The following is a 13,296-nucleotide window of genomic DNA, read 5'->3' as shown; positions in this document are numbered from 1 at the left end:
GTAGGATACGATTTGCCATGTCTTAGTAAGATGGGAAAAGGCACAATGGGGGAAAACACAGACATAAAGGACCAAGGCTTTGGGTAAGCAGTGAGGGGGTAAAGGAGTCTGGAGAGGAGAGGAGACAGCACAAAGTCTAGAGTTAACCAGGGAGTTTACCTAACGGATAAGGAAACCCCAGACCTAATAAGCAATCAATGCACCAATCTGCTTTGTCTCTACAGATTTTTCCATTCCAGGCACTTCACAGAAATAGAGTCATGTGAAATGCAACCTTTTGTGTCTGGTATCTTTCAGTTATCATTTCAAGGCCCGTGCACTACTTCATTCCCCTTTGTCTGTGTCTGCCAGTATCAGGGCTTGGGCTTAAGGCCTCGCACTCATCACTTGAGCCACACACCTCAAGTGTGGCCTTTTGCTGGCTCTGAACCAATCTTCCAGGTTTCAGCCTCCTGAGTAGCTAGGACTACAAGTTTGAGACAGCCACCAGCACCCGGCTACTTCATCCCTTTTATGGCTGACATGCCACTGTATGGATATACCCCATTTTGCTTTCCAGTCATATTCCATAGTCCACCATTATCTTTTTTTTCTTTTTTTTCTTTTTTTTTTGGTCAGTCATACTCTGGGCCTGGAAGCTGTCCCTGAGTTCCTCAGCTCATGGATAGTGCTCTACCACTTTGAGCCACAGCACCACTTTTGGTCTTTTTCTGGTGGTTAACTGGAGATCAGAGTCTCACTCACCACTTTTCCTGCCCAGGGTGGCTTTCAACTGTGATCCTCAGATCTCAGCTTCCTGAGTAGCTAGGACTACAGGCATGAGCCACCTGCACCTGGCTCACCATTACCATTTAAGTAGACTATTACAAGAGCTTCCTGCCCAGATTCCCTGCTTTTGTTGTTTTTGTTTTGTTTTACCAGTCCTGGGGCTTGAACTTGGGGCCTGAGCACTGTCCCTGGCTTCTTTTTGCTCTAGGCTAGCACTCTACCACTTGAGCCACAGCGCCACTTACAGCTTTTTCTATATATGTGGTGCGGAGGAATTGAACCCAGGGCTTCATGTATATGAAGCAAGCACTTTACCACTAGGCCATATTCCCAGCCCCCAGATTCCCTGCTTTTATTCTTGTTTTTTAAGTTTATTCTCCACAATGTAGCTAGAATGGTTCTTTTTGAAAACGTAGATTGTGTCACTCCTCTTCTTAAAACCCAAGAGGATGTTTTGCCCAGTTCCTTCTCTAACTACCCTCTTCCCCCAGTTCATGACAGCTATTACAGTCTTCTTGTAGTTCCTGCAAAAGGCCAAATTCAATCCTGCTTATCTGCGTGGAATGTGCTGATCCCAGATAACTGCACGGTGACTGCCCACTTCCCTGGGCTCTGCTCAAAATTCTCTCTACCCTAACTCAACTATCACTTTCCTGTGATCCTTACTATGACCTTAGTTCTCCTCATACCTAACACTTCACATTTGGTCAGGTGTTACTGTGTGTCCAGCACCAATAGATGTAAGCTTCATGGGGGTGAGAGCCTTATTTTTTTCAGTCCTTTATCTCCAAAACCCAGAACACTGCTTACCATATAATAGATAGTAGTGAATCTGTGAACAAAAATACAAATTATTCTCAGCAGTGTTACGTATGATGACTTGATGGACAGAAATTACCACAACAGAAAATAGAATATTCAAGAGGAAAAGGCAGTTATTGGAGTGGAAACTGTTTTCAGTTGGAAGCAGACTTCAATTAAGCAGGAAGAAAAGGTATATAATAGAAGCAGAAGTCAAGGGGTTGGTGAGACCTCTTCCCCACTGCAGCTTATGTGGGACACCGTTCGCAGAACGCCCCTACGTGTGTACGTGTGTGTGTGTGTGTGCACGCGCGCATGGGTACGCGGGCGTGCACTGGTGCAGCAGTTCCTCATGGGGAACAGGACCATTCCTGTGCTTGGTTACAATGGATTCAGTTTCAACCTCCTCTGGGGCATCAGTCTATACCAAAGCCCCATCTAGTGTGGAATAAAAACTATTCTTACCCAGACAGGAAGAACAGAAGGAGCAGGGGGAGGGTGAGTTTTGAAAGCCAGCTAGCTGTTCCAGCTGTCTTCTATATGGCCACAGCTTAATCTGAAGCCGAGTGCTGTAAAGGCTGTGGTGGCTACTTAAAATTGCTTTCTCTAACTTAAACCTACCTTTTTCTCCAGGTCTTTTTCCCTCACATTGTCTCCTTCCTCACTTACCTTTACCTTTCTGCTCATTCTTCTTCACCTCTTCAAACATATAGTAACCTGTTTATTATTCCAACATGAGTATAATTTAATAACCATCCTACACAAGTGGTTGTACCTTACACTACTGATTTTCAAGCTCAGATTTCCTAAAACAATATCAACTTACCTGAAATGTTTTCTGATTGTCTTCGAGGCTTTACAACAAGCTTCACACCCCCTCCAAAAACAGCAGCCCACATTCGGTTATTCAACGGGTGGGCTGCAAGCCGAAACAGCTCATTGGATGAATTTGTAGCAAGAGCATGGATCAGTAAACTTAAGTAAACAGCAACAACAGCTTCACACAGCAGAACATTTAATTTTGGCTGGTCTTCATCTTGGGCTGAACTCAAGAGATTAATAAGTGAGCTCACACCTGTAAGGATACAGAATACAGTAAACGTGAAATTTAGCTAAAATTATCTGTCTATATCCTACAACATAAATATTTCTACAACTTGTCCAAATAAACAACTAGAGGAATAGATTATAATGTAACAAACTAAGAATCTATGAGTCTAAAGCAACACAGTGAGTAGTGAATTGCTAAGTACAACAGGGAAAGGGAAAGCTCTTCCCAGTGACAGAATCAAAGTCACCATCTAGTCACTCCACAGCAGTATCTGACTTGGACAGAAACCATCACTAGATGCTAGAATTTTACATAATTTATACATCCCAAATTTTACAAAACCCCAAAAGCTACCAATACCACCTGACTTATGTAACTGTAACTCCTCTGCATATCAATCCTTTACAGTAACTTTTTTTAAAGAAAAAAAAAAAAGATACCAATATGTGGCTGGGCATCCATGGTTCACACCTGTAATCCTAGTTACTCAGGAGGCTGAGATCTGAGGAGCATGGTTCAAAGACAGCCCCAAGAGGAAAGTCTGTGAGACTCTTATCTCTACCCACCAAAAAGCCAGAAGTGTGGGCTGGGGATATGGCCTAGTGGCAAGAGTGCTTGTCCCGTATACATGAGGCCCTGGGTTCAATTCCCCAGCACCACATATATAGATAATGGCCAGAAGGGGCGCTGTGGCTCAAGTGGCAGAGTGCTAGCCTTGAGCAAAAAGAAGCCAGGGACAGTGCTCAGGCCCTGAGTCCAAGCCCCAGGACTGGCCAAAAAAAAAAGCCAGAAGTGGAGCTGTAGCTCAAATAGCAGAGCTCTAGCCTTGAGCACAAAAGCTCAGGGACAGCGCCCAGGCCCTGAGCTCAAGACCCAAGAACTGGTATATGCACACACGCGCACACACACGTGAACACATGCATACGCACATACGTGCACACCCACATGTGAACACATATGCATGCATGCACACCTTCATGCATAAAATACTTAACTGCAAAGAAGAAATAATTCCAGTAACTTTGTAAGGGAAAAAACTGCTGGAAACTACCTTAGCAAGTGACCAAAGTCAATGCACACATAACCACAGCTGACAGGATGAGCTTCTTGATCCTCTGTACTGAGAAAGGCACAACCTTTTTTTTGTGGGTTCCCTGACAAAAATATATAACCTCAACCTAATATTAAGAAAAAAATCAGAAAAGACTAAATTCAGTGACCAACTTCAAAAGTAATTGAACAGTAAATATTCTTTAAATATACTAAAAGTCATGGAAGATAGGAGAAAGCTGAACATGATAGTACACACGCACATTTAGGAGGCTGATGGAGGAGGAACATGAATTTGAGGCCAGTTACACAGTGGACTGTGCAGAGAATTCAAAGCTAGCCTCAGCTGAGGTGCCAAGACAGAGACAGACAGAAAGAGAGAAAGGAAACCCTCTCTGCAACACAGTGCCAAATATTAAAAAATATATACCTGCAGATACCCACACACATAGCATAAAACATGTTATCACTTTGGGAATCTGGGTGAAGGTTATGTAAAAATTCTCTGTGCTTTTGCAATGTTTAAGTCTGAAATGATTTTTAACTAACTTCAACTTTCAACTGATTTTTAATATGCAGGCCCCTGGAGAGAAAGGAGAAAGTTTGAAGGAACTGATCTAAAGGATAAGGAAGAGGGCTGGGAATATAGCCTAGTGGCAAGAGTGCTTGACTCGTATACATGAAGCCCTGGGTTCGATTCCCCAGCACCACATATATAGAAAATGGCCAGAAGTGGCGCTGTGGCTCAAGTGGCAGAGTGCTAGCCTTGAGCAAAGAGAAGCCAGGGACAGTGCTCAGGCCCTGAGTCCAAGGCCCAGGACTGGCAAAAAAAAAAAAAAAAAAAAAGGATGAGGAAGAGAAGGAATGACAACCAGCATGCCAATCGTGCCCTCTATACACATTCACACTCTGGAATGGCTGTGACTGTGAAAGTCTGCTGGGACTTCCACTCCAACTCTCTAAGATGATATGCTCTTATGAACAATATTATGCCCTTCTTCTTCTTTTTTCTTTTTCTGGGGAGAGCTAATCCTGGGGCTTGAACTTAGTGACTGTTTGCTCAAGGTTAGTGGTGGAGCACAGCTCCATTTCTGGCTTTTTGTTGGGTTCTAGAGAGAAAGTCTCATAGACTTTCCTGCTCAGGTTGTCTTAGAACCATGAGCCTCAGATTTATCTTCCAAGTAGCTTAGACTGCAGATGTTAGCCACCAGAGCGTGTCTAGGTCCTTGCTTTTTGTGTTGGTCAACACAACTGAGGTTTTTTTTGTGTTCTTTTTTCCAGTCCTGGGGCTTGAATTCAGGGCCTAGGCACTGTCCCTGAGCTTCTTTTTGCTTAAAGCTAACACTCTTCCACTTGAGCCACACACCACTTCTGGCTTTTTCTGTATGTGTGGTGCTGAGGAATCGAACACAGGGCTTCATGAATTCTAGGCAAGCACTCTACCGTTAAGCCACATCCCCAGCCCAATACAACTGGCTTTAAACCTGAAATTTCTTTTCTTTCCCTCCTCCTTTTTTTTTTTCCCCAGTACTGGTCCTTTGGCTTGCTCTCAAGGCCTGAATGCTATCCCTGAATTTTTGTGTTCAAGACTAGCATTCTACTACTTGAGCCACAGTTCTACTTCCAACTTTTTGGTGGTTAGTTAGAGGTAAGACTCTCCGGGACTTTCCTGCTTGGCTGGCTTTGAACCATGATTCTTAGACTTTAGCCTCCGGAGTAGCTAGGAATGCAGGTGCGAACCTGGCTTAAACATGATTTAAATTTTATTTATTGTCAAGGTAATGTACAGAGGGGTTACAGTTACATATGTATGGCAATGAGTACATTTCTTGTCCCACACTGTTACTCCTTCGTTTTTCTCCCACTTTTCCTCTCCCCCCCTCAATAAACAACTTGCTTTTTTACTGCCAGTCATGGGGCTTGAACTTAGGGCCTAGATGTTGTCCCTGAACCTTTGTGCTTAAGGTTAGCGCTCTACCACTTGAGCCACAACACAACTTCTTAAGCCTGAAATTTCTGAGATAATAGTTAAGGATCACTAGTTGAAGCCAGTACTCGGTGGCTCACATGGGTATAATCTGAGCTACTTGAGAGAATGAGTGCATCAGTTTGAGTCCAAATCAGGTAAAAAAAAGTTTAAGACCACTTCTCAAACCACAGGTGGGCACAGTAGTACATGCTGTAACCTCATGCCACATGGAAGGTTGGCAGGATTGTAGTGCTAGGTCAGCAACAGGCATAGAAAACGTCTGCAAGACTTCATCTCCATGGAAAGCATCTTGGACACAGTGGCACATGCCTGTGGCCCAGCACCAACAGGAAGCATAGAAGAAAAAAGAACCAGGTCAAGCACATGCCCAGTTGGGAAGGGAGACCTCATCTTTAAATGAACCAGTGAAAAATGGCTAGGGGAATGGCTCAACGGCAGTAAGCACTGTCAAAAAGAAGAAAAAAGAAAGAGAAAGAAATAAAACTGCTATGGATAGCAAAGTCATCATCAAAAACAAATAAAAAATCATTTACCAATCCAAAAAAGCAACGATTGGAAACCAGACAATAGCTTTAAAAGAGAACTTTCCCTTTTAAAGAAGTATTTGGGGGGCTTGGAATGTGGCCTAGTGGTAGAGTGCTTGCCTCGCATACATGAAGCCCTGGGTTCAATTCCTTGGCACCACAAAAACAGAAAAAGGCAGAAGTGGTGCTGTGGCTTAAGTGGTAGAGTGCTAGCCTTGAGCAAAAGAAGCCAGGAACAGTGCTCAGGCCCTGAGTTCAAGCCCCAGGACTGGCAAAAAAAAAAAAAAAGAGGAAGTAGTAGTAGTAGTGATGGTGGTAGTGGTAGTGGTTGGTAGTGATGATGGTGGTGGTAGTGGTAGTGATAGTAGTAGTAGTAGTAGTATTGGGGCCAGGTACAGGTGACTCACACCTGTAATCCTAGCCACTTAAGAGGCTAAGATCTGAGGATCATAGTGCAAATTCTTATCTCCAATTAGCCATCAAGGTAGAAGTGGAGCTGTGGCTCAAGTGGTAAAACCTAAGCTGAGATACAGAGTCCAGGCGCAAAGTTCAAGCCCCACAACCAAAAAAAAAAAGAAAGAAAGAAAGAAAACATTAGAATTCAGTCACATCTGCTTTTTGCACATAGCTTATTTCAAAAACATCTAAAATTATTTGTGTTTTATCACATAGGATTCCACTAAATGTTTCTTCTGGTCTTTACATTTTATGACTTAGATATAGTAACTTTCTATAAGAAATGCCAAGATGTTGAAAATAAATCTTGGTGTGTTGCTACAATGATTTCTTTATGATAGATGTTAAGAACTTGTTTTACAAAGACCCATCCCCAACTAACCACCAAAAAAGCTGGAAGTAGAGCTCTGTGGCTTAAGTGATAGAAGGCTAGCCTTGAGGAAAAACAAAAATCAGAGATAGCAGCCAGGACCCAAGTTCAAGCTCCAGGATTGGCATTGGCATGCACATGCGCGCACACACAGTATTTGGGAGGTAAGGGGGGGGGGGAGCCCATGAATATCTCACCAGGCCACTGAGCAGGAGATGAGTTTGGCGTTGCATGTTCTTCTATGCTTTCTGTCCTGAGTCTTCGACGATCACTTAAAAGAAGTCCTTGATATGCCATTCCTGTAAACTGATTTCCTTCTGTTTGACTACCAAAAACAAAGAGGTTCAGTAATTTATCATCCTAAGAGCAGTAACTAGCAACTGCACTTAATGCAAATAATCCATTTTAGGTGTATGAAAAATCTTAAACGTTCTTAATGCTGAATTAATTCACTATTCTAGTGATAATTTTAGAAAGCTCTTGAGATTAGTTACAAATCTTTCTTGGTGTTCCCTCAAGTGTGTGTGTGTGTGTGCTGTAAATGGCATTTGAATTCAGGGCTTCTTGTTCTTGTTTAACTTTTTCAATCAAGGCTCGCTTTCTACCACTTGAGCCACTTGACTTTCTCCTAGTTAATTGGAGGTAAGAATCACTCAGATTTGTCTGTCTGAGCTGACTATGAAACTCAATCCTCAGATCTCAGCCTTCTGAGAACCTAAGAGGCCTCTTTAATTTTTTCCAGTAGTCACTTAGTAACAGCTCTTCCATTTGCACTTACATAATTTTTTAAAGTCTGAGGTAAAGAGATTATTTTTGGTCTAAGATACAGTAGACAGATTCAGAGTGCTAATTTGTTTTCTTTTTTAACTCTGCAAAGTTGGGTAAGCTTAATTTTGAATTAAAAATAGGAACATCAGGGCTGGGGATATAGCCTAGTGGCAAGAGTGCCTGCCTCGGATACACAAGGCCCTAGGTTCGATTCCCCAGCACCACATATACAGAAAACGGCCAGAAGCGGCGCTGTGGCTCAAGTGGCAGAGTGCTAGCCTTGAGCGGGAAGAAGCCAGGGACAGTGCTCAGGCCCTGAGTCCAAGGCCCAGGACTGGCCAAAAAAAAAAAAATAGGAACACCAAAACCTGAAGCATCATATTTTAAGAACATCAAAACCTAAAAACAACTGTCCTTAAATATTTATTTCCATCTTTGTGGAATCAAAGGAGATAAGAAAGCAGATAGTAAACTGAGCTACAAAGATACTAAATCAGCTAGAACTAGAAAATAGATACTTGAAAACAATGGATCTGAACTCTCATTTGGTCCCATTTTAACTAGTGAGTGATATCAAACAAATTTTCTGTATCATTTAGATTACCACACCAGCTAAATCAGCTTTCTTCCTTTCATACATGCCCAAATATTTTGAGTTAGACATGGCCTACTTAGGCAGAAATTATAGCATAGGCCATTCTGAGAATAACTCCTTATTTAATATCACCAAATGAACCCATAAAAGGCTGCTAAATTTATAAGTTTAGACATAAATTTAAGATAAATTTCATGTGAACTGTTAATTATCTTTAAGTAGTTATACAAAGGGGTTACTGTATGGTGTCAATTTATCATTCATCATGACCAATATACTTTCATTTCATCATTACTAATATAACTTATTTAAAAGCTGAGTCATTTCTTCCAAGTGATTCTATTTCTTTCATGAAAATGCAAAGTATATGCTGATAAAAACAACTGGACATTTAGAAAAATTCAAACATTTCTTCTACATCATACATAAGTAGGTAAGTAAATGTGATTTAATAATTTAATTTTAAGAATATAATTTTTCTTTCTTTTTTTCTTTGTTTTCTTTGGTGCCAGTTCTGGGGCTTGAACTCAGAGCCTTGGCACTGCCCCTGAGGTTTTTGGCTCAAGAGTAGCGCTCTACCACACTTCACTTATGGCTTTTTTGGTGGTTAACTAAAGTGTCATAGACTTCCTGCCCAGGCTGGCTTCAAACCACAATCCTCAGATCTCAGCCTCCAGAGTAGTGAGGATTAGTGAGCCACTGGTGTCTGGGTTATTTTGTCATTTTTTTAAAGGATTTTTTTAAACTGAAAAACTAGTTAAACAAATAAAAACTGAAAAGAGAAGTCACTCCTGAGGAAAAATTATTTTAGACAATAAAATTTCTTTGTTGGAAGCCAAAACAATTGTACTGAAGACCATTTACATTTACTCTTCGTCATTTCCTGTATTTCTGTTGTAACTAGATTAAAAACAAATAATTATTGTATTTCTGGTTCTATCATCTATTACAGTATACATGCCAGTCATATTTGGGGATTTTTTCCATGCCAGTTCAATGCTTTTTCTGTGTGAATACTATTTGGGTGAGTTTTCTTTACCTGTAGCTATGACTGTCACATAGTGCTTGGTAAATGGACGCAGAGAGTGATGCTGCTAGTGAATGAAGTGTGTGCACCTAAAACCAAAACAACCACAATTACATTCTGTACTAACAACTCTACACAACAGCAACAGTTTAAAATCAGAAATACTCATGGATCAGGCACTATCATTAAGACTGGATCCTGGGGCTGGGAATATGGCCTAGTGGCAAGAGTGCTTGCCTCGTATACATGAAGCCCTGGGTTTGATTCCTCGGCACCACATATATAGAAAACGGCCAGAAGTGGCGCTGTGGCTCAAGTGGCAGAGTGCTAGCCGTGAGCAAAAAGAAGCCAGGGACAGTGCTCAGGCCCTGAGTCCAAGCCCCAGGACTGGCAAAAAAAAAAAAAAAAAAAAAAAAAAAAAAGACTTGAAAACAACTTTAGACTTAAAAAAAAAAAAAAGGAAAAACAAAGACTAAATCCTGTGTGAGACTACAGACTGCTTCAAAACATCTATAGTAGCCTTCCTCCACCTTTATGTGCCAAGAGGGAGCTGGCTGGTCTCACTCTATCTTTATCTAACATTCACTCCCTGTGAGCCTGTTCTCTAGGGGCCCAAGAAAAGAAAGCTCAGACTATTAGCTTCCATAGTGCTGTGCAGAAAAACATGGGACAAAGTAGAGAATTTTCAGGGCTTCCATTTAAGCTTGTCATATTAAATTTCCTTGATGACAATAGGATTTGATCTTACCAATAAAATAGCAATTACTGTATGAAATGGCTGCTATTCAATTAAGCACATTTTTGTACTTTCAAAGTTTATAATTTCTCCATATTAATACAAAATGCTGAAATGTCACAGTAAATGTCTGAAATGTGACACTAAAACAGTATTTTTGTTTGATTTTGTTTTTTTTGCCAGTCCTGGGGCTTGAACTCAGGGCCTGAGCACTGTCCCTGGCTTCTTTTTGCTCAAGGCTAGCACTCTGCCACTTGAGCCACAGCGCCATTTCCGTCTTTTTCCATATATGTGGTGCTGAGGAATCAAACCCAGGGCTTCATGTATACGAGACGAGCACTTTACCACTAGGCCATATTCCCAGCCCTAAAACAGTATTTTTACACTCACTAAAACTTAAAGGACCTTAGAAATAGTTTCACAATCTTTGAATGGCTTGTCCATATTTCTAGGAAATGGGAACATTTATCTGGAATTTGTATGTTTTATGTTTTTCTCTATATCTTCCCCTAACTAGTCATTTAAGTTCTGCTGAAATGCTGATGTAGATGAATTCACCCTATGGATTAGAATTCTCTAGTAGGGTGACATGACCAATAAATCTTAGGTTCCTCACAAGTCTAGATTAGGCATTCCTGTCAAACCAAACTGCATCCACTGATTTAGAAAAACACTGTGGACCTACAATGCCTCTGGAACTAGAAAAGGCGCAGAACACGCGTGCGCGCACACGTGCATGTGCACTGGTGCGAGGACAGCGGGTCAGTGCTCCATCCCTGCAAGCTCCTGAGTGCCTCTTGGAAGCCCTCATGTTTAAAGTGTTCAGCACAGGGTACAGGTTCAATTTGGAGTAGTGACACTGCCAACACACTGTTTGCCCCAAACTACTGCCCAGCCTGCAGTGAACACAATCACAGAGGAAAGCGTAACAACGATACTTCTTCTGGAAGCATTTCTGACTCTCGGGGACTCTTCTCCTCCACTTCCATCTTCACAATGGCTTGGCATGTGAACAGTCATAAATATTTTAACTCAGTGGTTCCCTTAAAGCAATGGGGACTCTAAGGAACATTTTCCTTCTGGCTACAAAATTTAGTTTTATTACCAAAAAGTATTACTTGCCTTAAAGGAAGGCAGTAATTTCCCCACAAGTACTTTTAAATAATAGTCTTGAACTGATGAGGAGTAAAAAGGGAAATATAGGCATACTTTAAAATATTTTCTACAAGTTCAAATGACAGGACATACAAGTATAACATATTTACTTCTCAGCATGTACTTAAATGATCATGAACTTCATATTACCTTCATATCTTCAACAGTGGGATGAGGTGGTGTTTTCATCTGAACAATAGTATAAAGAATATCATGGATGTGGTTATTTAAGTAAAGGACAGGGTTGGCGATGACGGTTTTTGTTGAAGCGATACTGGCTGAAAGCAGAGGTAGAGTAGTAGGCAAGGGCAGTGGAGACTGGAGCTGTTTTACTGTAGTTTCCTGCAGGTGACAGTGAATTATTTCTTTCAGAGTAGTTAACATGAAAGAGAAACAAATGTTATCTGATAAAATACTAGTGATAAACACTTGAGTTTGTAAAAGCAGTATGTTCATTTACTGTTTCATTCTACAAGATTTTATTGAGCACCCAGTAATGGAGCAGATTCTGTGCTGGATATAAAAGGTATAAAAATGAGAGCTGTGTTCTCCAGTTTTTTTGGGTTTTTTTTGGCCAGTCCTGGGCCTTGGACTCAGGGCCTGAGCACTGTCCCTGGCTTCTTCCCGCTCAAGGCTAGCACTCTGCCGCTTGAGCCACAGCGCCGCTTCTGGCCGTTTTCTGTATATGTGGTGCTGGGGAATCGAACCTAGGGCCTTGTGTATCCGAGGCAGGCACTCTTGCCACTAGGCTATATCCCCAGCCCTGTGTTCTCCAGTTTTAAGTGTATTTCTAACTAATATCTACCTCAAAGGAACAGAGAGGCAGTCAGCTAAGTCCTAACTGGAAGAGGTACTATAATTACTGAGCTAACCTCTACTAAAAAGAAACGATGTTCTTACCTGCTGGGATTCTTGTAACAAAAATTTCAGTTCCATTCTTACTGAGGCCAGCCCACCACCTTGAGCCCCATGAAGGCTACAATAACTAAGAAACACTCTTAAAAGGTCCTGGTTCTTCTGCAACCACAGCTTTCGCTTTTCGGCATGCTCTCGTTTAGCTTGTAATCTTCGTCTTTCTATTTGGTGGCGCTCATAGGAGCCAATGTCTGGTTTGTCCACCATTTCTTCCTGATCCAAAAGATCACTTTCTAGTTTAGAATACATTTCACTGGAATATTCTTTAATAACTGCCTCATGGTTACATATGTCATGCAGGGCAGCAATTTCCTTTTCAAGCCAATTGTAGAGTTGAAATCTGAGCTTTCCTCCATCTACTTCATAACCTGTAGCCAAAGTTCTCAGTTCAGTCATTAGGATCTTTAAGCAAGCTCGGAATTTTAACTGTTCCGCAATCACATCGACCTCAGTATCACGTTCAGGATAATCCTCTTCCTGAGGGGTCAGTAACATGTTAGGATCTGAGGCCTTCCGATCTTGTCCATCTTTCCCACTTGTATCTAGGCTTTTCATGACTAAACCAACAGCATCTTCATCCTCTTCTAAGACATCATCATGATCTTCACCCCAGTCAAGATTAAGAGGTTCCTCCTCAACTTTTACAATTGGCTGGCTCCAGTCAAACTGTGAGGAAGTTAGAGCTGACGAATCAGTGCCAGAACTTCCTGTGCCATCACTCAGAGTTACTGATCCTGAAGGCCCATCATCCATCTTTTTAGAAAGGAAGTCAGGCTGATCTTTTTTTTCAGGTAAAGAAGATGCTTTGGTTACTTTGGGAATTTTGGAAAGTACCTCTAAGGCTAAAACAGGGCATCCAACTTTAAAATGAGCATTTGCAGTGGTGAAGAATAACTTTCTCTCTATAAGGTTAATCTTATCAGCAATGTTTTTCTCAGTTTTGAGACCCAAGGTTGCCAAAGTTCCTTCAGGTGAAGCGAGATTTCTTCGAAGAAGCAAAGGATGTGTTCGAAGATAGTTGTAAAAACTGAATACCACAGGGTTACAAGATTTGATGATAACTATAAAAAAAATCAGAAAAAAGCACTAG

The 13,296-nt window shown here is 41.4% G+C and overlaps 1 protein-coding gene across 2 annotated transcripts in view; it reads right to left on the bottom strand.

The window, feature by feature from the left end:
* Dmxl2 (Dmx like 2) overlaps nt 1–13,296 on the bottom strand; it is a 98,695-nt gene that overhangs the window by 14,874 nt on the left and 70,525 nt on the right. The window contains exons 24-28 of one of the 2 annotated variants that reach the window (XM_048332139.1): nt 12,192–13,267; nt 11,442–11,633; nt 9,413–9,489; nt 7,208–7,338; nt 2,396–2,644 (exon numbers count right to left, since the gene is read on the bottom strand). In XM_048332139.1, the coding sequence (XP_048188096.1) occupies nt 2,396–2,644; nt 7,208–7,338; nt 9,413–9,489; nt 11,442–11,633; nt 12,192–13,267 (1,725 nt within the window). The remainder of the gene's footprint in view (nt 1–2,395; nt 2,645–7,207; nt 7,339–9,412; nt 9,490–11,441; nt 11,634–12,191; nt 13,268–13,296) is intronic. The other variant, XM_048332140.1, reaches the window with a different exon arrangement.

The sequence above is a fragment of the Perognathus longimembris genome, chromosome 23 (genome assembly GCF_023159225.1).
Source record: "Perognathus longimembris pacificus isolate PPM17 chromosome 23, ASM2315922v1, whole genome shotgun sequence".
NCBI classification, from domain to species: Eukaryota; Metazoa; Chordata; class Mammalia; order Rodentia; family Heteromyidae; genus Perognathus; species Perognathus longimembris.
This window is presented reverse-complemented; position numbering and strand designations above follow the sequence as displayed.